Below are 27136 nucleotides of genomic sequence, written 5' to 3'. Positions count from 1 at the left end.
CCTCTTCACATGTAGACTTGCATTGTTACATTATACTGCACTCCACTTAAACAACTCTTATTCTCCTAGGCACTACTCTACCTCCAGCCCACAGTGGTAAGCAACAGGAACCAAGGATGGGCCCTTCCAATTGTCTCTATAGACATCTTAGTTGAAATGGACATCCTGCAACATTGTTGCAATTCTCTTATGTTCAGTGACAACTGCGTAATAATTAAACAATCTGTCACAATGTGTGAGAGATGTAGCACCCTGTGGTGAAACTGTATTACAAAAAGGTTGTATAATAACAGAAAAAAACTCATTGCAGGCAAAAATTAAGATTGCTCTCAAGAAGGCAAAAATGCTGTTGCTAAACTAAACAAGGAACTCTGAATCCTTATCAAATCAACCAAAGCCAGGTATGATGTAAAATAAACATCCAGACTAAAGATAATCATAAAGCCTTCTTTAAGTATGTTAGAAAGCTCAAAAAAATGGCCAGTACTACATAGAGCTAATAGTAAATAATATCACATACTCAGGCCCTGACATCATAGACAATTTACTAGCAGGTAAATTCAACTCCAGCTTTATCCCTCTATCCTTCCCAATATTCTCATACCAAATATGTACATCTACCCCCCCATCTACAATCTCACAAGAAAACATTCTCAAGGTACTGTCTAAGACCTTGACTGGAAAACATCCTAGGCTGCCTACTGGCTAGCCTGAAACATGAATTGTCAGACACTCCTTCAGAGACTATTCAACATTAGCCTCAAGCAGGCTTTGTACTGGATGAGTGGAAGGCAGCAACAGTCATTTTCTTGCACCAAGGTGGGACTACTACAGACCTGGGTAACTGTATTTAATGATAGGTCTGACAAGGGAAGCGTACACCGGTAATAAGACTACTTTGGATTTTGAAGATATTTCCTTAAATATTAACTGTACCAGATATAGAAAGATGTCCTGGCTATAGTGGAAACAAAATGATCAAATGAGAGAGAGCTGTGCACATAAGCACCCAAGTCTGTAATCACATTGTCTGTCTGAACAGGAGTGCTACTTATATGAGATGGGAACGGCTTTTTTGCCGAATGCTACTATGCTTTGTTTTCTTGAGTTTGGCTTGAAACCCTTTTCAGTGTACCAGGTGTGTGCATATTCAGACCTATTTGAAGCAGTTTTTTTTTCAATGAATGAGTGGATAACAATGCTCAGCTTGCAAATATGGTAGATAGGAAGAGAGAAAAGAGAGGTGAAGGGAAGGCATAGGGGAGTGGTAGAAGAAATAAGAATGGAGGAGGGATGGTTAAGAGAAGAAATGGTTAGAAGGTAAGAAAGGACAGGAAGTGAGTAAGTGTAGTCAGGAGTACAGCAAAGCATGCCATTTGTTTGCTTAGGAATGTATAACAAGCAGTGGGGTTTATTTATATTAGGTGGCCACTCTGTTGTGGAAGCAGTTGCATTGTGTTTGTTTGAATAGGTATTGTTTTATTTCTGAGTGAAATATAGGGTCAGTCAGTAAAGTTTTTATATGTGTTGTGTGAGACTTGCAAATTCTTGACTCTAACACATAGGATGAGTTGCTGGTAGAATGAAGTTTATTCTAAAGAGCTTGAAGGTTAAAGAAGGCAGGAGGGAGAGCTCTAATGTTTATAGTGTGGCTCTAGCTATTAAGTGTACTTGTAATAAAGAGAAATGAGTTTTGGTTGAATTTATAGTGTAGTCCTGCTTACAATACTGCATTTTTTGGTTTATTGGAAGCCGTTTGCCTTTCGATCGTAATAAACAATGATGTTCTCTTAGTGGAAAGAGGTATATGAAGGAGCAAATATCATCTGAGGTGGTTTGAGAGTATCTGCATTCATTTCTGAGAAGGTTAAAATGATAAAGATTTTATACTCTAGCTGGGGGAGTAGGACTCCTTTGCTGATTGCAGTTCTACCTTCAGGGGAGGTGAAGCGTGAAATCGTCTTTGCCAAGAAAGGAGTTTGTTAACATTTTCTTTGGTGATTTGCATATGTCAGACCCACAGATATACTGTTTCAGTTGAGTCATGGTTAGTGTGGACAATGGTCCAGTTGCTTGGTGCAGCAGACGTCCTTTGGGAAAGAGGGGAGATTCCAAATAGTGTGTCTTTTTTTTTTTTAAGTATGAGGTTGTGATTTGCAAGGCAGGCAGACAGCATTCCAAGATTATTTTCCAAGTCACTTATAATGACTTCTGGGGAGAGTTGAGATCTGTAGATAATACTGTTGGCATAGAGAATAATGTGTATGTGGAGAAGACTGGCAGGCAGTTTGTGAAACAATGAAAATGGTACAGGGGATAGTACTGAGCTCTGTGCAACTCCTTTTAAACTATAGCTTCAGGGGTGTGTCACCAAGCCTATCTCAAATTGTCTGTTTGTAAGGAAGGATGGCGTTAAACCATTGACTTGTCTAGGACCTGTCTCCAGCTACCTGAAGGGACTTTATGAAGAGGATGTGGTCCACTAAATTGAAGGCCTGTGTGAGGCTGATGAATATTGAGCTTGTTAGTTGTTCTTTATTCATGTTTTGTAGAATATAACCTGTAAGAGAAGATAGAACAGCCATAGTACTTGTTCCTGACCATAAGCTGTGTCTAGAGAGGATCTTATATGTCTGGTACATTTAAAAAAAATATCTGTATATTACTTTCAGAATAATTTTCCAAGGTATGGTAAAATTGAGTTGGGACACAAGTTATTGGCTTTTGATGTCAACAGATTTGAGAAAGAGGTTTGATTATACACATATGCCATTTGTCAAGCAAATTTTTTTTGTTTAGCAGAAGATGCAGAGGTGAATGAAATGTTGGAGGACACAGACAATGTAGTCATCATAAAGAATAATAAACCTGGGCTGTAGCCCATCTGCACTTATGAGGGCATTGGTAGGTGTTTTGCCAGGGAAGGTCATCATGTTTTGATTTTAATTATTCTAAATCTAAGTTATTCTAAAGTTAAAAGGAGGACAGTCAGGAGTTGGGAAACTGACAATGGAGTCTGTTCAGAATAGCAGAAGATGAAGGGGGAATGCAGAGAATTCATTAAGAAAGTCAAAAGGAGTTAATGATCCTGAGAAAAAGATATTGAGTAATATTTGAGAGAGTTGCTGTGTGGAAGTGAGTCCATGGATATGGTTCACTAAATTCCAATTTTTTTTCTAATTAATTTGGAGGATAGTTTAACAAGATTTTAGAAAATTGGATTTTCATCTTATTTTGGCTTATTTCTCTAAATTTCTAAGAAAGATGAATTGTATGTTATCTATCAAGTGGGATCTTTTCCAGAGTTTCCAGGTTTTGTCTCTTAGTCTGTGGAATTCTTTGTTCTTTGATTTGCCACTAATTTTGAAATGGTTTAAATAGTCTAGGTATTTCAGGGAAACATTTGTTTTGTAAGTCAAGAAGGGAATTGGAAGTGACCTGCCAATAATACCAGAATCTTGTTTAGTAAGGGCTCCCAATTTGCTTTTAAAAGTTCATTTTGGAGAGCTTTGATGTTCCGTTGTGATATAGACCAGAAAGTGACTACAGCTGAGGATGTTTTTCTGTTTGTGAATTTGAGGGAAAAGACAACTTGGCAGTTGTCAGCAAGGGGGAGGGGGAGTGTAGGATGGAGAGTTGTTATTGGAGAGAAGAAGTTCAAGGGGTGAGTGGATACAATATTTAAAGCTGGACCTCTGGACCTGGTGTGTTCTTTTATTAGTTGAGTGATGCCTTGATTGATCACATTATTAATGATTTTGATGTTTGTAAGGTTTAACAGGTCGACACTGAAGTTTCCAAAGAAGATCATGTTCTTGCCTGGTTTGATTAGTTGGATGATAAAAGTAAGCTACTATGAGTGTAAGAATCATGAAGTTCTTAAAAGCTGTATTAACTGATACCCAGTTTGGGTTATGACCATTTAGTGAAGAGGTTTGTTTATAGGACTGTATATGTAAGCTTTTACGTAATAATGAAAAGGGCTCTCCAACTCAGTCTATTTCCAGGCTGGGAGTCGAAGAGTTAAGTGTAACTTAGGAAGTAGGACCATAAATTGGGAGTATCTTGTTTTGTCTAGAATTCAGTGACAGCCATAATATATGGTGCAGCATTGTTAAAATTTCAAATAGTTGTTTACATTTATTTACTATACCTCCATCATTAAGAAAGGTTATTTTCAGTAGAGTGAATGTAGACTCTTATGAATTTGCATGCTGGAAAAGTTGTGAGAACCTGGATTAGATTTGAGTTAACTATGAAGGAGTAGGACATTTACAAGAGAGATTATTCAAATACTGAATCTGAGAAGAGCTTTGAGCAGTTGTGAGTTGAGGTAGAGCAAAATTTTTGAGACCATTACATTTAGAGAATGGCTAGGCAGAGGAGGGAGTATCCATTGAGACCATTTTGGCATTTGCTAGTATGCTAAGGGATGGCTGGAATGTATGGGTAATTAAAGAGGTCATTGGGAAGGGACTGGTGGGGTCAGATTGGAAATCACGTGGGAAGGCTCTTGCAGAAGATTATGTGAAGAGGGTAGAATGGTCAAGAATAACAAAAGGATGAATGTGAAACTAAATCCAAAAAATGGTGTAAAATGCACTCAGAATCCAACCAAAAAAACAAAATGAGCACAGCGTTGCGAGTCCACAGAAATGAATTTATTGGATAGAATATACACAGGTTAAGCGCTTTCATCAAAGTGAATGACTTCCTCAGAACAATTAACCTAAAACTCTACAATTTAAATAGTCAACACTTTGAAATCATTGGTACACAATTAACCAATGCCCATCATCAGATGACACTTCTCATGAATAATTACATTAAAATAGTGAATAATTAATGAATTCTATATATTCATTTGTTGAAGGACCAAGGTAGATAAAAAAACATTATTTTTATGTATATATTAAATGCAGCCCCTATCAATACATTTGTTAAAAAGTTCTAGTTATAAATTGTGTTAAAAATTGCATTATGTATTTGTATAATATGTATAATATATAAAAATCATGTATGAATGATTAATGAATACATAGTAAAAGTAATACACATCCTTAAACTAATTCTGCCTTTTCCTTCAATATAGGCATTATAGAGATATGTTCATTTATGCCTGGATTGTAATCGGCCACCAATCTAAACTGCCACATCAACTCTTTTTTATACAGTATATTTTGCCAATCACCTCCCCTCATGTCAACTTTGACAAAATCAAGCATACCAAACTTGAAACACTTAAAGTTCTTACACAAAGTACTATGCTTATTGTAGTACCTTATGTAGCACCTGCCTGTCTTTTTACATCGGTAAGACAGAAAGAATGTTGAAAAATAGGATATACGAACATCTTTATGATATCAAAAATAAAAAAAACACTAATGCTTTATATAAGCATAGTACTTTGTTCATTGTTGAAAACTGAATTTAATTGACTGCATCCCTTTAATATTTCTTAGCTTGACTGAATTTTCTAGAAGCTTATACATGCTGATATGCTGAAGGATAATTTGAAATATATTTGTGCTATATGAATAGATTTTTCCTCAAAGTTTCCCAGAAACAGAGTTCCTGACAGTGAAACTACATATGAATCAAATTCTTCATTACAAAACAAACTGGCCTATGGTGGAATAATATTTTTAAAGAATGGTCATCAAACTTTATAAAATGTTAAAGATTTTTACAAAATGCTACTAAATCTTCATTACGCTATAATTATCTACTTTGTTAAAACTTGATTGCTTTATTACAAATATGTAAATTATTTCCATCCTGCGTGCACTATATGTTTGTATGACAATTTTGTGTAGTATTTTTTTTTTCATTATTACAGACCTCGCAGCCCCAGGCCTTCTCTTCGGCATTCTAGGACATCAAAATCTTCTTTAACAACTGTTGGTAAGTGCCAATTAATAAAACACAGTTCATTTGTTGAATTTGAAGGCAGACAGAAAAAGAAAGTGTGTGAGCAGAAAATGACCATTTTGGTAACTTAATTCATCTATGTCCTTTTGATAATGGATAAGCAGCAAGTTGATATTAAATATTATACAATAATGGCTCATTACTATTGAAAAACAAGCATGCTGATTGGAAAGGCCAACCAGTGCGCTTGTTGTAAATCAAGCATATACCAATAAAAAGAAGTCCGGCCACCGAAGTACCGTTGAATAACCAAACTTTCAACCTGTATATGCTGAGGGACAGAGCAAAATAAGAGAAAAATCAGCTACATTCTACAAAACTAAACAATCAGAAACATACTTGGTTTTCATTGTACTTCTGCAATGTTGGAAAATCTCAGCAGTTAAACAAACAAACAAAAAGCACAATAGAAAAATACAGCAGTGGAGATTCTGTCTGTTCTCCATTGCTTCTCCTGCACTGTACTGATGTACTGTGCAAGTATGGGAATTTAAATCCCATATGCATGAGCAGTACATCAGTAAACAAGGAAAAACATTGAGGAACACTACAGTGCCATTATACAAAGACATTATTTAAGAAAGGCAATTTCCTTCTTAAATAATGTTATTGTGTAACAGCAATAACCCACTACTGGATGTGGGTATCACAGGATTTACCCATGTTTAGCTTCATTTCATCACGAGGGTGACCACATCAGCTGTAGGTAAATCCTATGGTAACCACATGCAAAATCTGAAGGTAATACTACTCAATGCTAGAAGTCTAAACTCAAAATGCACTCTCTCAAGGCACTCCTAAAAATGGAGAACATCGATATCTGTGCAGTAACTGAGACCTGGTTCAAGGCTCCAGAGAGCACCCCTGCAATACCAGGCTACAACTCTTGCCACACTTTTCAGCCACCAAACCAAGAGCGAAACACTAAAGGTGGAGAAGTGTCCATATTCACCAAGGATATTCACACCTCCAGGCTAGTCGCCCAACACAATGCATCTGAAATTCTCCAGGTGCAACTAACATTAGGTAAGACTGCACTCCAAATTGTAGCTTGCTACAGATCCCCCACCATGCCTCAAGATTCTCACTATACCTTTCTAAACGTACTGGACAATATTAAGATACAACCAAACACCCTAATACTGGGTGATTTCAACTACCCTGCCGTTAACTAGGAAAACTACTCGGGTACCAACATCTTCTCCCAACGGTTCTTGGAATTCATAACTTCCAGCGCCCTGGATCAACTAATCCATTGTCCCACCAGGGGCTCCAGTATCCTAGACCTGGTCATTACCAACATGGGAGATAGATGCTCCACACCAGTGGTCACCCCCCTCATTGGTTAGGTCTGACCATAAGCAAATCACCCTTGACATCCACATCCCACCCCCACCCCCCAGTAAGGAAACCTCCGTAAAAAACTTCTCCAAAGCCAACTTCATGCTACTCAAGTCAGAAGTGACAAACTTCATGACACCCATGCAGATGGGAACTGAAAGTTTGACTGCTGAATCTTACACTAAGGCACTGTACGAGCACATCCACTAGTGCATGAATAATGCCATCCCAAATAGAACCAAGACGTTCCCCTCCAAAAAAAGGAAGCCAATCTGGTGGTCCCCTGCCATAAACAAACTATGCAACAGAAGAAAGAAACTGTTGCAGAAAAGAAGAAAATCCCAGGATGCAAAAAAACTTCCTTACCAGCCTCAGTAAGAAGCTGAGATCCCTCATAAAATCCTCCAAAGCTAGTTATGAAAATAAAATTGCCAATAATCTAAAAGACAACCACAAGGCATTCTATAGTTAAGTCAAGAATCTAAATGGCAATTCTCAGATATGCTCTGAGCTACAACAGAATGGCATTAAATATACTGATCTCAAGGATATTGTCAATATCCTGGCAGATCGATTTAGTGCAAACTTCACCCCCCTCTCACCCCCTAAAGGGCCCATCTCAATACCAAAAGATTGCCAAATTCTGGTAATCACGGCCACACAGGTAGAAACTGCACTCTCCAAAGCTACGAATACAGCATCCATGGGACCAGATGACATCCCGGGCTGTGTACTACATGAGCTACAAAGTGAACAGGCACCTCACCTAAGTGTCATGTTTAATCATAACCTCACCTCAGGCTTTATGCCTACTGAGTGGCACACAGCTACAGTTATCCCACTCCACAAGGGGTATCCACCTTGGATCCCGAGAACAACTGTCCCATCAGTCTGACGAGCCTGATCTGCAAAGGCATGGAATGCATTATCATGGAACTTATGAACACAGACATTGGCAACCTTCAAACACTGGACTCCACCCAGTTTGGGTTCGTGAAGGGCCGATCTTGTCTCCTGAACTTGATTGACTTCTTCAAATCAGTGTCCAGAGCTGTAGACGAGGGTAAGGCGGTCCACACAGCCTATCTGGACCTTGCCAAGGCCTTCAACATCATCCCCCACTTTGGAATCATAGATAAACTTACTAAGCTGGGTATAAATCCCTACATCACTCGATGGGTTGTCAACTGGCTTACTGACAGAACCCAGACTGTAAAAGTAGCTGACTCCAAGTCCAGCTCCAGACAAGTGACAAGTGGAGTACCTCAGGGTTCAGTCCTTGGACCGCTCTTGTTTGGCATCTACTTCTCTGAAGTACAGGCCAACACTAAGGGACTCTGGCTGACAAAGTTCGCAGATGACTGCAAACTGGGAGCCATTATTGAATCTCCAAATGATATGGATATTCTACAAAAGGGCCTTACAGAAACAGATGCTTGGTGCCAGAGCCATGAGCTCAAGCTTAATGCCAAGAAATGTATAGTTATCCCCTTTGGGAAAAACCATGTACCTATGAATTACCACATAGGTGGCAATACACTAAACACCGAAAGTGTGATGAGAGCCTTAGGGACACAGGTGGACAGTGGTCTCACCTTCGATAACCACATCGCCACAACAGTCAGGAAATCCTTCTATGTGGCACACCTCATCATTAAGGGCTTTTCATCCAGAAAAATGGAGGTCATTGTCCCACTGTACTCATCCCTCATTAGACCCATTATAGAGTATAACACCCCATTTGGTATGTACCTCACAAGACATCTGCAACAGCTGAAAAGGCCGCAGAAATACCTCACTAAAAGAATCACAGGCCTAAAGCAGATGCCCTATACTGACCATCTAAAAAAACTCCAGCTATACTCTGTGGCATATCGTCTACTCAGAGGTGATCCCTGCTTAACATACAAGGCCACGTCAAACCCTGAGCTGTTGGACATGCTCCACTTAAAGAAATCCCAATCCCTCAGAGACACGCTCCAGGGATCTAAACCTTGTCATCACAATGAACAAAACAAGCTGGAGGAATAGGTTCCTGACCCAGAGACTCCCCATACTCTGGAATAGACTGCCCATACATGTCAAGCAGAGCGCCTCCTTGGCGCTCTTCAAAAGGAACCTTGACGATTAGATGGGAGATGGGAAATTCACCCTGGGAATCACGTCAGTCTCCCTGCTAGACAGGGGTCCAGGGAAGTAAATATTGTGGGAAGAAATATCCAGGGAATTGTTATGGCTAGGCTTGTATAGGCCCTAGGGCCGATAGCCTAGCATCAACCTATGAAACACACCCAGCAGTGAGCAGTGGGCTACTGCTAAAATACCCTACTACCTATTTTATGATGAAAAAAAGCTTCCTTAGTGCTGTACAAAATGATGTAACAAGTAAAGCTGAAGTTCCAGGCTAGCTTAAAATATTTGCATTTCAATTCCTTATTTAACCATCCCATCTTAGCTAATGTGTCTATATGTAAATATGATTTATATATATCTGGCTAGCAGAAATACAGAAAATAGAAAGCTTATCTAAAAACATGCAGGGCTTTTTCTGACTGTGTTAAGAGCGGTTTCACCAACAAATCATAGAGATATATTGAATAAACCACACTTATTGGAAAAGAAACATATTTAAGTGGCACATATTTTTGCTCCTTAGCGATTCCAAATATAACCAAAGACATTCAATGTCAAAAATCAGGGATCTCAAACTTGCATCCCCCAAGCCTCAAGCAGCTCTCCAACCAGTACAATATTGGGTGAGGGAAGCTACTATACTACACTCCTAATTTCACTAACTACTTTTTGGGAGATTGTGGCCCTTGGCTGAGTATACTTACTACTCCTTGACCAGCTCAGTGGCCTTCTGAATTTGATACATTGTATCTTATTTTGTTCATATAAGAAAGTAATGCTTCTACCCAAGTCACCTTCCCACCTGTTTCTAGAAAGTTCATTGAACCAGTGTCATATTTCAATAATCATCTTCTTTAGTCCCCTTTGATAAGCCAAATGCAATTAACACAGAGGTGTTCTCATAAGAAAACTAGGTCAAAACTTGAGATGCGTACAGCTAGCAGAGGAATGAATAGATTGTGGGTGAAGATAACATTATACAAAAACTTGAAACACATAAGTTTGACAAGATCAGAAGGAAGAGTTATTTTGTTGTACATAGTCACAACCTAAATCTTAGCTGAACTAGGCAGTTTATTAGACATTTATGATTATTGACTAAGAACTGTTTTGTCAACATCTCATTTGCAGATACCTGCAGTACTAACAATCAAGTGTTGATAAACTTAAAAAAGTAACAAACATTGTTTTCTTTGTGTGGGGGGCTCAACCCTCATACACCCCCTCACTGTACTCCCATATTATGTAATTTAACAGTGACGTCATTTCATTGTGTGGGAGAAAAAAGTCAAATACCTCATCACAGCAACCCCGGTTGCAAAAAAGTCTCTCTGACATTCCATACTGTTTTTTTTTAATTGTGCTGGAATATTATAACTAGGTATCAATAAAAACGAAGAAGATGTTCAGACAAGCCAAGGTTTCCAAGCGGTGTAACGTAATTTATTTACAAAAGATAAAACACGTTTTTGCTTCTGTTAGACAGAAGCTTCTTCAGCATACCAACAACCACAAGCTCACGTCTTTTAAACCTGTTTTCAAGCAGGTGATTAGGTTAAGCCATTTAAGATTTAAAGAAAGAGTACCACATTCTTAATCAGTGAGCGAGAAATTAAAACATAACCATATACAAGTTAATCATAGAACTTAAAAAATGTATCATAAGTGCAAAAATTAAGTCATTTAAACTTTTCTGTTAAAAAAATTCCTATTAAAAAGAATTGTGCACAAAACCAAAGTAGACTCATTCCATGTAAATAAAAATAAAAATAAAAATAAAACGCAATAAAAGTGCAATAGGTGTATAATAAAACACCACTTAATAAATAAGGCTGCCTGACCAGTCTGAAAATTAACTAGATTGACCAGTTTACCCTGTTGTGAATGTCATTAAACAATTACATCCTAGTTTAATTTCTAAAAATGTAGATGATAAATCTGTATAGAAATGGTCCTAAGTCATGAAGGAACCTCAATGGCGTAGTAACAATCAATAGGGTATGGAAGTACTAAGTAAAAGATAAACAATGATAGGAGTATGTGTATAAGGAGTGTATAAAAAATATGTATCACATACACCTTGGTAGAATGGATACTAGTTACCAAGACCCCCTACCTTAAATAGCTCCTGTATTTTAAAATGGAGGCTATATTACAGTTATCATTGAGACCCGGGTAGGAGAAAGCATCTAGTTGTAGTTGCCACTCTAACTCACGGGTCTCTAATAGTAGTGCCTGAGGGCCCCCCCCTTTTATCACATAGTACTTGATCAATACCCATGAATTTGAAACTATGGCCACAGTTATCCAGTATATGTTTTGAAAGGGCATTGTCACTCCTCTGATTCCTGATGGCATATGAATGTTGGTAAATGTGGTCCCTAAAACGACGGTCCGTCTTACCAACATAAAATGCGTTACAGCATTCACAGAAGGCTACGTACACAATGGATTTGGTGTTGCAATTGATTTTTTGATTGATAGTAAACTTCCTTTTACCAATACTGAAGGAGTTACCTACCCGTAGGTGTGTACACCATTTGCAACACCCACAGATAAAGGTATCTTTATGTCTAGTCATGAGGTCTGTTGAACTGTTTCTCTGTAACAAGTCCTTGAGATTGTAGTCTCTTTTGAACGTGAATAACGGAGTGTTGCCCAACTTGCCATGCAAGCCGGCATTGGTGATGAAATACCAGTTCTTGCGTATGATGGAACATACCTACGGGTAGGTAACTCCTTCAGTATTGGTAAAAGGAAGTTTACTATCAATCAAAAAATCAATTGCAACACCAAATCCATTGTGTACGTAGCCTTCTGTGAATGCTGTAACGCATTTTATGTTGGTAAGACGGACCGTCGTTTTAGGGACCGCATTTACCAACATTCATATGCCATCAGGAATCAGAGGAGTGACAATGCCCTTTCAAAACATATAATGGATAACTGTGGCCATAGTTTCAAATTCATGGGTATTGATCAAGTACTATGTGATAAAAGGGGGGGGCCCTCAGGCACTACTATTAGAGACCCGTGAGTTAGAGTGGCAACTACAACTAGATGCTTTCTCCTACCCGGGTCTCAATGATAACTGTAATATAGCCTCCATTTTAAAATACAGGAGCTATTTAAGGTAGGGGATCTTGGTAACTAGTATCCATTCTACCAAGGTGTATGTGATACATATTTTTTATACACTCCTTATACACATACTCCTATCATTGTTTATCTTTTACTTAGTACTTCCATACCCTATTGATTGTTACTACGCCATTGAGGTTCCTTCATGACTTAGGACCATTTCTATACAGATTTATCATCTACATTTTTAGAAATTAAACTAGGATGTAATTGTTTAATGACATTCACAACAGGGTAAACTGGTCAATCTAGTTAATTTTCAGACTGGTCAGGCAGCCTTATTTATTAAGTGGTGTTTTATTATACACCTATTGCACTTTTATTGCGTTTTATTTTTATTTTTATTTACATGGAATGAGTCTACTTTGGTTTTGTGCACAATTCTTTTTAATAGGAATTTTTTTTAACAGAAAAGTTTAAATGACTTAATTTTTGCACTTATGATACATTTTTTAAGCGCTATGATTAACTTGTATATGGTTAAGTTTTAATTTCTCGCTCACTGATTAAGAATGTGGTACTCTTTCTTTAAATCTTAAATGGCTTAACCTAATCACCTGCTTGAAAACAGGTTTAAAAGACGTGAGCTTGTGGTTGTTGGTATGCTGAAGAAGCTTCTGTCTAACAGAAGCGAAAACGTGTTTTATCTTTTATAAATAAATTACGTTACACCGCTTGGAAACCTTGGCTTGTCTGAACATCTTCTTCGTTTTTATTGCAGTTTTTGTGGTTTTTATAACTAGGTATCAAAGAATTTATCCTGAACTGTTTGTTATACAGTCATTTATAAGTTAAGATCTTGTTTTATCTCTATGCAATGATTTTTAATAAGAGACTGTGGAAAATTAGGAAATGGGAAAATACTTTAGTGGTAATAACCATATGTGCAGAGTACTGTGGAGTATTTTTGTGCAATACAATGATAGGCTGGGACACAGGTTTGATACCAAAGACTTAGATGCTTGTATACAAACAAGTATGTCATAGTGGAAGCAGATGAGAAAACTTTCTGGAAGTGATGCAGTCATGGCCAGCTGAAATTCTTAGATTCTCAGAAAGCTATTTCTGGAGTGTTATAACAGTTACTAGTATGACTGCAGCGCCCAGAATGTTTAACTTATAACAGCAATCACAGCCGACTACACAGGCCCGCTGAAGGTTCTCATATCATCAATCACACATAATTATTGTGGAATCGAACCATTTGTTTGCACCTCTTGCTTGCCTTCTGAGAATATACAGTTGGAAGATGAAAGGGATTATAAAACATAACACAGTTTTATATCCATACGTAAGAATCTGACAACCTAAAGATGCCAGACTATGCTATAAATTTGTGCAAAACTCACTCCTAAGGTTACCATTCATGGCAGTCATTTGACATTATTGCAATTTCTTTGAACTACAAATAAACTTGCCATATTTTATAAACTGCTCCCCTACTAAATTATGGTATATTCCTGGTATTAGGACCATCATACAAATGCTGGTAAGTTGTATGTACTTTTATAGTCAGTTGGTTTTGGTCATATCATGAAAAACATGCATCCCATGGTTTCTGTACATTTCTAACTTTTTTTCTGATACTGAACCTTGTTTTATACAGCTTAAAGCTTTTGCTAATGCATCCATTTTCTTATAAATGTTGATATTTTCTACATGTATGAATGTTTTCCTTTTCTTTATTACAGCTAACTATGTAGAAGCAAATTGGCAAACAACACTATAGGGGATACTGTTCATACAAGAAAGTGACAAAGGAAAATTTAAATAAGCAATATAGCACTTTACAGCAAATAGTTGTGTTACTGCAGATACCCTAATTTAAAAAGCATTGTTTCTCAATGTAACAAAATAAAATACATTTGATTTATAAATTGTTGGTACATATTTAAAATGGAGAAATTAGTGTTAAGCATTACAAAGGGGTATGTTTCCTTAAGGAATGACCCTGATGAAATATAAGAGCATGCACATCTGGCAACACTCCACGTGCAAACATAAGACGTTTTTCAAAGTGGGATAATGTATGCATGCTTAGCAACTAACATGATGGCATTTTTATTTTAAGAGGCAAGATACACCTCTCTTAAGCAGGCATTCTTTCTGTTGAAATGTAATAGTTACATATGAATAGCATGGAGCAGTGCTACTGTCCATTTCTCAAAGTTTTGGTTCACCTATAAGAAAATCTGTTTCAGGTACTGATCGGACTGCTATATTGGGACTGTTATTATATGCAGTATCATCTTGACTGCAAATCTAGCCCTGGATTTTTCTGGCAATAGCACAGAGGATTTAGTCTATGAATTATTAATGTGCCACTTCCTGTGGTTCATGTTTCATTCTCACTCCCTTCATTTGCCTGCTTTTTGACTTTGACCACATCACTTAACCAGACAGCACTTCTGGGATGAACCTGAAAAAGGTCCATGTTGAGCACAAGTCTACAGAGTTAAAAAATATAAGTATATGATTTTACACGTTCAAAGGGATCCATTAACTCTGTTATGTAGCATCATCTTGTCTCAGGGTGTTCAATAATGACAACATTTTTCACTCAGTTGTGTTTTATGGATCCAGTATGTGTTCTCAACAGGGAACTCCACACAACAAAGTAGATGAGTCAAACTTATCTAAGAATGCACCCACCAAAATTGTGGTGAAATTATACTTAATAGTTTTGGCATGGTGGGCAAGCCCACCTGCACCCCATGTAGGAGCTTTGCCCCATACTCCCCATGGTTGCAGAAAATCACCAAGTAAGATGGTAACATGGCTATCATAGCAGGAATCTCACACCACAGGCACATTCAAAAACAGTCACGTAATCTGCATTTTACAAACATTGCTTCCTCCAGTATTCTGTCAGCTAAATAGACTCCTTTGACTTGTAGGTATTCCCTGTTTTACATTAAGCAGATATCTCAGTTCATGTTTGGGTTCCTCTTGGATCTACCACACAAGATACATATCATCATGTAACTCATAAACGTATTTTCATTAACACTGAATTGATCCAACACCTCTTTGTTTTAGCAGGTATGGCAACTCAGTGAAATGCGAAAGTATGGAAGACAAAATTGACAGACTCTTTTTAAAGCTAGAGACCTTGATAGGTGACCTTGTAGCCATGAGTGTAAAAGTTTAAAAAGTGTTTGAAGAAACTAATCAGGTTCATGAAATGCCAGCATTATTGGACGGGCACACAAAGGGTGTGGACGATCATATACATGGACATGGATATGTTAGGAACATTTCAAGACTCAAAGACTAAACTGTTGCTTTTAGAAAGAAGACATGGAGTGCAAGTCCAATTTTAGAAGAGCTGGGCTGCTAGAAGTGGAGGGGGTGACTGGTGATATATTTGTGGAAAACTGGATGTCAGTGTTGTTTAAGGACATAAGAGATCATAGCCACCAAGTAGATCATGTCAATAGAGTAGGGCATGTACATCCTTCCACTTAATTGTTAAAGCCCGTTCATTCTAATTTAAGAAGTGGGTAGTGAGGCAAGCAGCATGACTGAAGGTACTGGAACTGGTAGGGAACACAGCGCATGTTGTACAAGATCAGCCCCTACAGCTTCACAAGAAGAGGGTGCAGGTTTTCCATGTGATGGAGAACAGGAGAACAGGAGAAGAAAAGGGGAAGAGATCATTGGAGGAGACCAGCACAATTAGCATTGGCATGGAAATGGTGAATATTTATTTTGCACTCTTTCTACTGGTAGTACACGAGTTTACCATAAAGTTCATGGAATGGTTGGCAATAAAGTACAAAGACGATTTTGGCAATGTGTATTTTAGATTAAATGCAGGTGACTGTATCCTTGTAGTAGAAAAGATAGATGAAATCCTCCCAAGGATGTCAGTGTATTCCAGGATTTATCCAGGCTGTACAGCTTAACAGTCAATCCCAAATCATCTAAACTGGTCCAGTTAAGCAGGAGAAGAGGTCAGTGCAGCTGTTCAGATTTTGAAAAGGCAGACTTCCTGATATATTTTGGGTTAGCAGTAGGGCACACAATAGAGGAAACTGTCAGACAAAACCTATTGGTAATAACATCTAGAATTAGGAAATGTTAGGCACAGAAGGGCAAAGAACACATTTGCCAATTGCTAGAATTAACACAGCAAGAGTCATGATATTGCCCATAGGTAAGCATCTTCTCAGACAGTTCCCAGTATGAGACATAGATTTACAGTACATGGTTTGTAGCAGTTAACTAAGAATTATATCAATGTAAAATATAAACACAGGGTCACACAAGGTGCAGACCTTTGGCAATGAGGTGCACAAGTGGATGGGGACCACCCTACATACCCAGTTATTCTGTAGCCAATAATATTGCTCAAATAATTATGTTGTCAAATGAAGCATTGGTGGAAATGGAATACTACATCAGGGGCTCAGCTGCAGTTAGGACTTATGGGAAAGCAGAATAAAACAGTGGCAAGAGGATCTAAAGACACTGGGTGGAGACTGATATGGTGGAGTGGACCACAGAAGAGCATTTGAGATAGGGGAAAAATATCAGGATTTGTGGGACAAAAAGACAGAGATATTGGGCTAGAGAAAGGAGAATTGGAATGGGGTCAACTTACAAATTGAAAAATGGCTCAGAGTGGGATAGTCAACAAAGGTGTAAAACCTTTGAAGATAAATAAAGAATTTCTAGTCCCACTCAACTGCACACCTTCAGAAAAATTGCTCATAGTTCATAGGAACATGCATGGTATAGGAAAATAGTTTGAGGACAAACATGTCTCTTGTAGTAAATAGGCAAGCATGTGCAAATATAGGAAAGGATTCATATATAAGGAAATAAGAACATGGAAGGCAGAAGTTATTCTTAAGTTATAAAAGCACTGGGGAATAGAAAAAAATTCTCCCTAGGCCCCCTGCACTGGAAAGACGTATGGCCAAGTTGTCATCTGATGAAGACTGTGGTCATGCATGTGGAACCAACATATGTGGATTTTGCATTTTTGATATATTACCCTACTGAGATTATTTAAAATGGGTTGGATATCTACAACAAATTGCTGATGATGCAGATTACAAGATGCTGGAATGAAGCATATGTTTTTTGGGGGGGTGAAAAGGCACAACTTAGATGGGAAAAACCTCAGGGGAACATTTCTTCAGGTGTTTGGGAAGGACATATACCGGCCCTGGGAATTCATGGGCTGCAGAATGGCCTCTAAAAGCATATATGGAGAGGAAAGGAAAAGCAAGTTTTGCTAGCCCTGTCCAACTTAAGGAAAATAATTTTAGAAAAGGATTGGAAAACACAGGTTAATATGACCCTTTCCAGTGATATATACAAGATGAAAAGACTACAACATTATTTCAAACTGTATCTAGAAGTCATGATATCTGATGTTTGGGAAAAGGTGTTTGCAGCCTTTTTAAAAGAATGTTAACTAGTCTACCATGAACTGTGAAATCAATATCTAACTATTGATATGGTTAACCACTATTGTTTGAAGTGCCTTGAGTTCATTTATATGGCTACCTGGTTATGTTAATTATTGCTATGGTTAACCGCTGTTGTTTGAAATGCCTTGAGTTCATTTATATGGTTACCTGGTTATGTTAACTATTGATATGGTTAACCACTGTTGTTTGAAATGCCTTGAATTCATTTATATGGTTACCTGGTTATGTTAACTATTGATATGGTTAACCACTGTTGTTTGAAATGCCTTGAGTTCATTTATATGATTACCTGGTTATGTTTTCTCAAGTTCTGTCAGTCAAAACTATAAATCTTCTTCTTCTTCTTTCAGCTGCTCCCGTTAGGGGTCGCCACAGCAGATCAACTGTTTCCATTTCTTCCTGTCCTCTGCATCTTGCTCTGCCACACCAACCATCTGCATGTCCTCTCTCACCACATCCATAAACCTTATCTTAGACTTTCCTCTTTTCCTGTTACCTTAGCATCTTTTTCCCAATATACTCTGCATCCCTCCTCAGCACATGTCCAAACCAATGTAATCTTGCCTCTCTGGCTTTGTCTCTAAACCTTCCAACCTGGGCTGACCCTCTCATATACTTATTCCTAATCCTGTCCATCCTCGTCACACCCAGTGCAAATCGTAACATCTTCAACTCTGCCATGTCAAGCTCTGACTCCTGCCTTTTTGTCAATGCCACTGTCTCCAACCCGTATAACATAGCTGGTCTCACTACCCTCTTGTAGACCTTCCCTTTCACTCTTACTGGTACTCGTCTGTCACAAATCACTCCTGACACTCTTCTCCACCCACTCCATCCTGCCTGTACTCTCTTCTTTACCTCTCTTCCACACTCACCATTACTCTGAACTGTTGATCCCAAGTACTTAAACTCATTCACCTTTGCCACCTCTACTCCCTGCATCCTCACCATTCCTCTGTCCTCCCTCTCATTCACACACATATATTCTGTCTTAGTCCTTTATCACCCTTACCTGCTGCACATCTTTACTAGCTTGGTCCCTCTGTCTAGCCAATCGGTACAGGTCCTTTTCTCCCTCCTTAGTGTCCAACCTTTTATACAACTCTTTATATGCCTTTTCCTTAGCCTTCACCACCTCTCTCTTTGCCATGCACCTCATCTCCTTATACTCTTGTCTACTTTCTTCATCTCTTTGACAATCCCACTTCTTCTTCACCAACCTCTTTCTCTGTATACTCTCCTATACGTCTTCATTCCACCACCAGGTCACCTTGTCCTCCTTCCTCTTTCCAGACGTCACACCAAACACCCTTCTAGCCATCTCTCTCTTACTAGCTCTTACTAGCTCTGCTGTAGTTACCCAGCTATTCGGTAACTCTTCACTGCCACCCAGTACCTGTCTTAACTCCTCCCTGAACATCACCTCACAATTACCCCTTTTCAATTTCCACCATTTGATCCTTGGTGCTACCCTCACACTCATCCTCCTCTTCTTGATCACCAATGTCATCCTACAAACCACCATCCTATGCTGCCTAACTACACTTTCCCCTGCCACCACTTTACAGTCTCCAATCTTCTTCAGATTGGCCCTTCTACATAAGATATAATCCACCTGTGTGCATCTTCCTCCACTCTTGTTTGTCACCCTATGCTCCTCCCTCTTGTTAAAATACGTATTCATCACAGCCATGTCCATCCTTTTCGCAAAATCCACTACCATCTGACCTTCTGCATTCCTTTGCTTAACACCATACCTACCCATCACTTCCTCAATCCCTCTGTTCCCTTCACCAACATGCCCATTGAAATCTGCTCCAATCACCAGTCTCTCACCCTTGGGTACAGTCATCACCACTTCATCCAACTCACTTCAAAATTTTTCTTTCTCATCCATTGCACACCCAACTTGTGGAGCATATGCACTAACAACATTCATCATTACACCATCAATTTCCAGCTTCATAAACATCACTACATAACCAAAAATAGCAATGCTTTCTTACATAGATACACATATTCAGAGCACTGAAAGTGAGATTCATGACACTTACTAGGCTTTTGAGAAATTCACCCCAGCATATTATGTCTGTTCATGAAACCAGTGGCAAAAAGAAAATAAGCAAATTACTGTGAGAACACTCCCACTTAGCATAGTGCAATATTTATTCTGAATACACACTAAAGGCATGTGCACAGTTTCCATAACCAACATGTAATAGTGGTTATCAAGAGAAACGACTTCTGGGTTAGCATACACATTTACCTAAGACAGGGGAATTCTGGTTAGCATACACATTTACTTAAGACAGGGCAATTCTGGGTTAGCATACACATTTACATAAGACAGGAGAATTGTGGGTTAGCATGCACATTTTTCTAAAACAGGAGAATTCTGGATTAGCATACACATTTACCCTTACTTTTATAATTACTGTTTCAGACCTCTCCATTTCTGGTACCCCTGGACACCTCAACTTCAGTCATGCCTAGCTTCACTACTTTCAGTGTGCCCACCCTTATTCAGTCCTTCACTGGGATTCCAGTTCTTCTGCTTCTGTTTGAATGACAAACCTCTGATCAAAACACACGTTTCAACATCTGATAGGAGCACACCTGTATCACCGTATCAGGCAAATGCACTTATGAGCATAGCCCCATTAATCGGATTCCTTGCACCCAGAAATAATGTATGTTGCCCATTAGCACAATGATGGTTGCTAGATCATTTGTGGTACCAAAAATGGGGCATACAAAAAACACATGGGGAGAAGACAGGCTCAACTTATTAGACCAAAAGGGGTCCTGCTGAAATGAACTACATCAGCAGTAGTGATAACAACCTGCAGTGACAAGGGGTTCTATATTAGATCAGCGAACGCTGATTGAATGAACTTACGTAAGCGAAAGCTTACAATCTCAAACTGTCAGATCAGTGATTTTTTTCCTATGGAAAAAAATTGCTGATCCAAAACACATACACACAACACAAGCACACCAAACATACAGCAATCCACACACATACACCTAAAATCTGACACCTAACCCTACACTAAACTATACACACACCACTAACTATCCACTTACCTTAACCCAAACCCTAACCCTAAGGTCCGTCACTATTGCACAGTCACCTCACCTGCTCCCTAACACTAACTCACCTAACCCGCCCTAACCCTCACGTCCACACAATCGCACACATACCTAACCTGCACCCTAAACCTAACTCACCTAACCCGCCCTAACTCTCACATCCACACAATTGCACACTTACCTGAACCTGACCCGTAACTTTCTACCACACCACTTAAAATACCGAAGCAACAGAAACGGACAACCAAATTCTTTCCCTAGGAAAAAATTTGGGTTTCTGTTGCTTTGTTATTTTAATCTTTCACTCACATAAGTTTGATCAACCAGAGTTTGCTTTTTTAAGTGTTCCCTGATCTAATATAGACTCATGACAAGGAACCATCCAGTGAGCCAGCTGAGAATCCAGTTTCAAATCTATGCACACAGCAGATAACAATCAGCTTCACAAATGCTCAGAGCCCTATAAATAAGTATACTCAGATTGAAGCCTTGCATAAAATGCACGTCTTTTAGATGATTGTTGTGACTGAAACCTTGTTAAAACTTGGATCAATCATTTTTCTAACCATTCTGGATAAATTCTTGGTAGTAAAGATTATACTGGCCAGGTACATAAATGAAGGTTTCACATTATTCTGGTGGATCATATATTACAATATTCTGTACCGTAATAAAAACGTCACCAATCTAGAAAGATACAGACCACAAATAGGATATTTTTGAGACATAGTTGGGTTGATGACAACTCCGCTCAAACAAGAGCAAACCTACCTCAACACTGCTAAAGAAAAATTCACCACAAAAGTAACTTGACTAGTTCAAACACCAAGTGATAGCAAGCAACAATGAATGAACAAACAGGACACTGCAGATCTCCCATCTCACCCAGTTTTCAAATGCAGACTGTTCAGTTTATTTTGCAAAAAATAAATAAGTAAAATGCTTCATGCAGTAACATATATAACTGATCAGTTCAAAGATCTCAGTATAAATAAAATCAGTTTCCTGGAGGTACTGGGAGTGGGTAGTTTAAATCAAAAGCAATAAAGCTGAGGCACGCAGCAGGGTGCAGCTCTGCTCAGACAAGGCCAAAATCATGCAGTGCTACTGAAAGTAAATAAAATATAATTTTGGTATTGATTGGGATAGGAATTATTGCAAATCTGATAATAGGGTGAATTCTAACAGTAGGAGGTGATATGTTAAAGGAGGTTAAGGAAAGAAAGGGAAAAAAAGAGGCAAAGTCAACCAGCACTAAAAAATGTAATAAGCATAATAGTGCCGTTTCCTCCACTGTGGTGCGATATTGATACAATTATTCAAAAAGATTCTAGTGATAAACAAACAAATATTAGTGACCGTGTGAGCAATAGTGATGGTTTACATATGCATGAAGGAATAACAGAAGTGTTGAAGCTACTGACTCTGTTAAGATAGTGGAATTAATTGAAGATAAGATGCCCTCACATGTATATGATGCTAGGCCTACATGTTTATATCCTGAGGAAATTGTCACTAAGAGTAGTAGCATACTAACCCAGAGTGATTGGGTCAGTTGTTTTAGAGCAGGAATTTATCACTCTGGATTCAGGAGAAGTAGTTTCACCTTTTAAAACCTTAATTAGTGACAAGAATATAACTAAAAGGAATCTAATTAGAAAACCAGTTCAACAGAAAAATTAAGGTTATTTGGGCAAAAATGTATTAACATTTCTTAATAAAATAAGACATGAAGTTTTGATTTTGGGTGATTCTGTTCTGACACTAGTTGTGAAGGAACTCTCGCAGTTGAATAAAGAATTTCTCACTGTTTCTGTTTTACCAGACTTAAAGTTGACTGACTTACCTAATTTGTTTTAAATGCAAAGTTTAGTTAAACCTAAATATGACATGTATATAATTCATGTAGGCACTAATGATTAAAGAGCACACCACTGAAATACAGGTTTCCTATTAAGTAAGCAAACGTTTAATATAGCGAATGCTGTTTAACTGACAGTTAAATGTCGACATGGCAAAATCCCGAAGGCACGGAACAGAGATTTTATTCCCAGGGAAAAAAATCACTGGGCCATTTTTGGGACTTTGCCGTTTCCTCCACTGTGGTGCGATCTCGGAGTTGGTATATTTAAGTAGGGGGGGGGTGTGGGGGGCACAGCCCCTGAAATTGGGCAGTTTATTTTGTGTTTGTGTTTTTGCAGACCAGCAATTTTTTTCCCTAGGAAAAAAAATAACTGTTCCATTTGTTTGGAATTTTGTGTTTTCATTTTTTTTGGGTCGATTATGCAGCATTCGCTATTTTAAGCATTCACTGTTATAATATAGACCCAAAATACATTAAACATGATATTTGTCATAATTGATCACTTGGAAAGTCAAGGTGCTCAGTATATCTTGAGTGAAATCATTCTCTCCCCTTCTTGGAATGACTATCCCCAGGATTTAATAAAATCCCTGAAGCCACCGTGTAGAGCCTACATGGATTGTATCCATGTTCGTGGTCACAGTTCCCCCTCAGCAGCACTGCATGCATATTAATGAAGGCATGTTGTCGAGCGAGAGCAGAGGATCACTGTTATTGAATCAGTGTAGGGAGAGGTGTAGTGCTAACAGTGGCTACAGAGGAGTATGAAGCTCCCTGTAATGTCCTTTGTTTTATTTTTATTTTATTTTTTTCCATTGTTTTATTTATTTATTTGTTTTTAAAAAGCATGTTTGTGTGGCGCTGAGTGCAGCAATGCACTCACATATAAGATACCTGACATATAAAAATAGAAATCATATGTAATTATTTAATTAAAGGTGTGTTTAAGTGTGTCTAAGCATGTTTGCATGGTGCAGCACTCAGCACTGCTTATAGGTAGCTCAGCGGTATATGTCAAGGTATACCAGATTTCTTAATATTCTCATAGCTAATTGGGTAGAGTGCAGTAGGTCCAGGGTTTGAATACATGGAAGGGAAAATATGTATTTAATTTTGAAATACATATTATGCATTTTCTAACAAAAGATGGCCTTGCTGTGCTCTGCTAAGATCTGCTCAACTATGCTGAGACCTGTTAAGCACTGCATTAACATGGTAATGGCTGCCAATGGTTGTGCTCTGCTCAGCTCTGCTTGGCTGGTTTGCCCACTGCTAAACTCCGCTAAGACTACGATTCTGCAAGTTTTTGCACTTCTCAGCTCAGCTGCGCTGGTTTGCGCTGTGCTAAGCGACGCAGTGCTTTTTTGAATGTTGCCCAGTGACGTGTAAGGGTGGGAAAACAGCCTATATTAAGCCCAATAAGCGGGAATACAGCAGAATCCATTGGAGTTCTATCACTGACAGTGTACTATGGCTGGTGGTGGTGAAGGTGTGTGATTTCATGCGCAGGGTAGGGGCATTCTGGACATGTTGAATAGATAGATCATTTACAAGATTTTCTAAATATAACAAATAAAATGCTTTAGCCAGAAACCATTGCACACAACTTGGTGGAAGTGCTAAATAGGTTCATAGGTTTATACTAGGCTAACAGTCACCAGGGTCTTTACAAGCCTACCCATACAAATCAACCAGTTTTATCCCAGATTTCCTTGGATGCCTATATGGTGGGGTCTGTAAGAAAAGAGGTACCTAAGGGTTATGTGTGTTGGAAGGTATGTTAATTGGGGATTAATTTACTTACTGCAGATCTCTGTCCATCAGAGACATGGGAGCCAGACTGGGGTTAACTTGTTATTTCCCATCCAATGATCAAGGTTTCTTTTGAACAGGGTCAGGGATGAACTCTGCTTCACATAGATCAGGAGCTTATTTCATAGTACTGGGATCCTTTGAGACACATATCAGTCCATCCAGCAGGTGCTATTTATGTTGCAGTCAAAGTCCAGGTTCTTGAATCTAGTATTTTGATTCACCAGAGCTGAATCCGAGGACACCTTATATGCTAGGCATAGATCGTGTATCAGTAAACTGTAGGAGACTGAGTACAGAGATAGGACCTTAAGGCTATCAGTGTAGGACAGGGTATTCATACCTTGAATTATCCTGGTGAGGAACCTTGGAGACTGTTCTGAATGTTGCAAGTGCCTGGCTAGGTACATGCCAAATGGGACATTGTACTCAATGACAGGTCTGATAAGGGCTGAGTAGAGTGGTACTATTACTTTCTTGGAACTGGATACCATAGACTTGCTTATGAGTTGGGCAGCATAGAATGATTTTCTTACTAATCTGGCTATGTGTTGGTCAAATGCCCGATTACTGTCTACATATGTTCCCAGATTCATAGCTGTCGGGTCAACTCTTAGGGGTGTTTTATTGTTGAAGTAATTAGCTTGGGTGGGCACTTTCCCAAAGGGCATTATAATGCATTTCTTTGCATTGTGTTTTAATTTGTGGCTTTTAATTGGTTTGTGTTAGACCCTCTTGTAGAATGTTGGTATCATGGGGAATCTATGATAGGTCTTAATTTGTAATCAACTCCAGACTTGGTGAGACAGAGGCCTTTGATATTAGCCTTGATTTCTGAGAAGTAGATGACAAACAGGAATGAGCCCAATACAAAGCTGTGGGGGTACTCCACTGGTGGCTGGTCTCTTTGTGGAGGTGGTCTCACCAATCCTGACTTTTAGGGTCCTATCTGTAAGCCAGTTAGAAATCCAGTGAGTTATGCAGGTATTTATGCCTAGTTCTTAGAGTTTGTCAACAATACCTGAGTGGGATATTGTATTGAACACCTTGGCCAGGTTAAGGTAGGCGATATGTACCATTTTTACCATTTTCATAGCCATGGGGGTGACCCTCTCAAAGACGTCTAACAGGTTAAGTAGGTAAGACCTTCCCTTAACAAATCCAGACTGGGATAGGTATACTGTCTGTAAGTTGCCAGTATCCAAAATGCAGGGTTGCTTCCCTGGTGTTTTAGGGATCAGGTCATCAAAATCACCACCAGTGAAGCTTAGACATACAGTGAGAAACAGTTCCACATACGCAAAGGTAAATCTGTATAACTCTGCCAGAAACAAGTCAAACACAAATTTACCTCAATGAATCCAAATACTCAGTGCTAACAAGCAATAGGAGATGCTGCAGATTTCCAGTCTCTCACAAGTTTAATATACAGACTCTTCAACAGCTTTTGGAAAAATGAGCAAGTCAAATGTTTTCAGCAGCAACAGTTATAGTTAATCAGATTAGAGTACTAAGTACAAAAAAGGTAACTTCCCAGGTGGTAGTGGGGTCAGGTAGTCCAAATCAGTAGCACAGAAGCTGAGGCATGCAAAGAGGTGCAGCCTCACTCAAGTCAGGTGGAAGATGGTAAAGTGTGGCAATTCATCACTTCGACTATCACATATGGAGGAATGGAATTCCCAGTTTTGAAAATAGTGCATAATGAAGAATGCAAACTCTCTTCCTGCTTCAACACCTGGGAATGTATAGTCAGATCATCAGTGGAGAGGTTCCAGACTAAATTAATTGTATACTGGGTGTGGTGATGTACTGCAGGTGGATTGTAAACAATAAAAGTATACCTCACTGAAGGTGTCTTGCAGTGCAGTGGTGGTGTTGCAATAGGGTACAATGGAGTGATGAGACTGTAATGGTGAGAATAAAGCTGGTTTGAGAAATTACATGTTGTGTACAGTGAACTGTGTCATTCATTCTTTCATTCATTCATTCATTCATTCATTCATTCATTCATTCATTCATTCAATCATTCATTCTATAATGCCTGAAACAGTTAAATAGTTGGCAGTTGAGGAAAATAGATATTGATTTTTAAATGAACTAAATCATTACATGTATTTGCAGGAGAGAACAGTTCCATCATTCATTCATTCTCCAATACCTGATACTGAGAAGTAATAGGCAGTTGCATAAATAAATAAATAAGGCAATAATATTGGCTTCACAGCCATATATTCAGAAGCATTAGCAGACTTTTTGTATTGGTCTTTGATGTATGTATTTGTTTGTTTGTTTGCACTTGTTAACCGGGATATCCAACTGAGTGCAGGCCCATCCCTTCAGGTTGAAAATCTGACTATGAAAGTAGTCCTTTCAGTTA

General features: G+C 38.6%; 1 protein-coding gene across 1 annotated transcript in view; it reads left to right on the top strand.

Moving 5' to 3' along the window:
- IRAG1 (inositol 1,4,5-triphosphate receptor associated 1) overlaps positions 1-27136 on the top strand; it is a 1344613-nt gene that overhangs the window by 849637 nt on the left and 467840 nt on the right. Inside the window, exon 7 of the mRNA XM_044059494.1 lies at positions 5840-5904. Coding sequence (XP_043915429.1) covers positions 5840-5904 — 65 coding nt within the window. The remainder of the gene's footprint in view (positions 1-5839; positions 5905-27136) is intronic.

The sequence above is a fragment of the Protopterus annectens genome, chromosome 17.part0, assembly GCF_019279795.1.
Source record: "Protopterus annectens isolate FY-2018-M chromosome 17.part0, PAN1.0, whole genome shotgun sequence".
In the NCBI taxonomy this organism is placed as follows: Eukaryota; Metazoa; Chordata; order Ceratodontiformes; family Protopteridae; genus Protopterus; species Protopterus annectens.
This window is presented reverse-complemented; position numbering and strand designations above follow the sequence as displayed.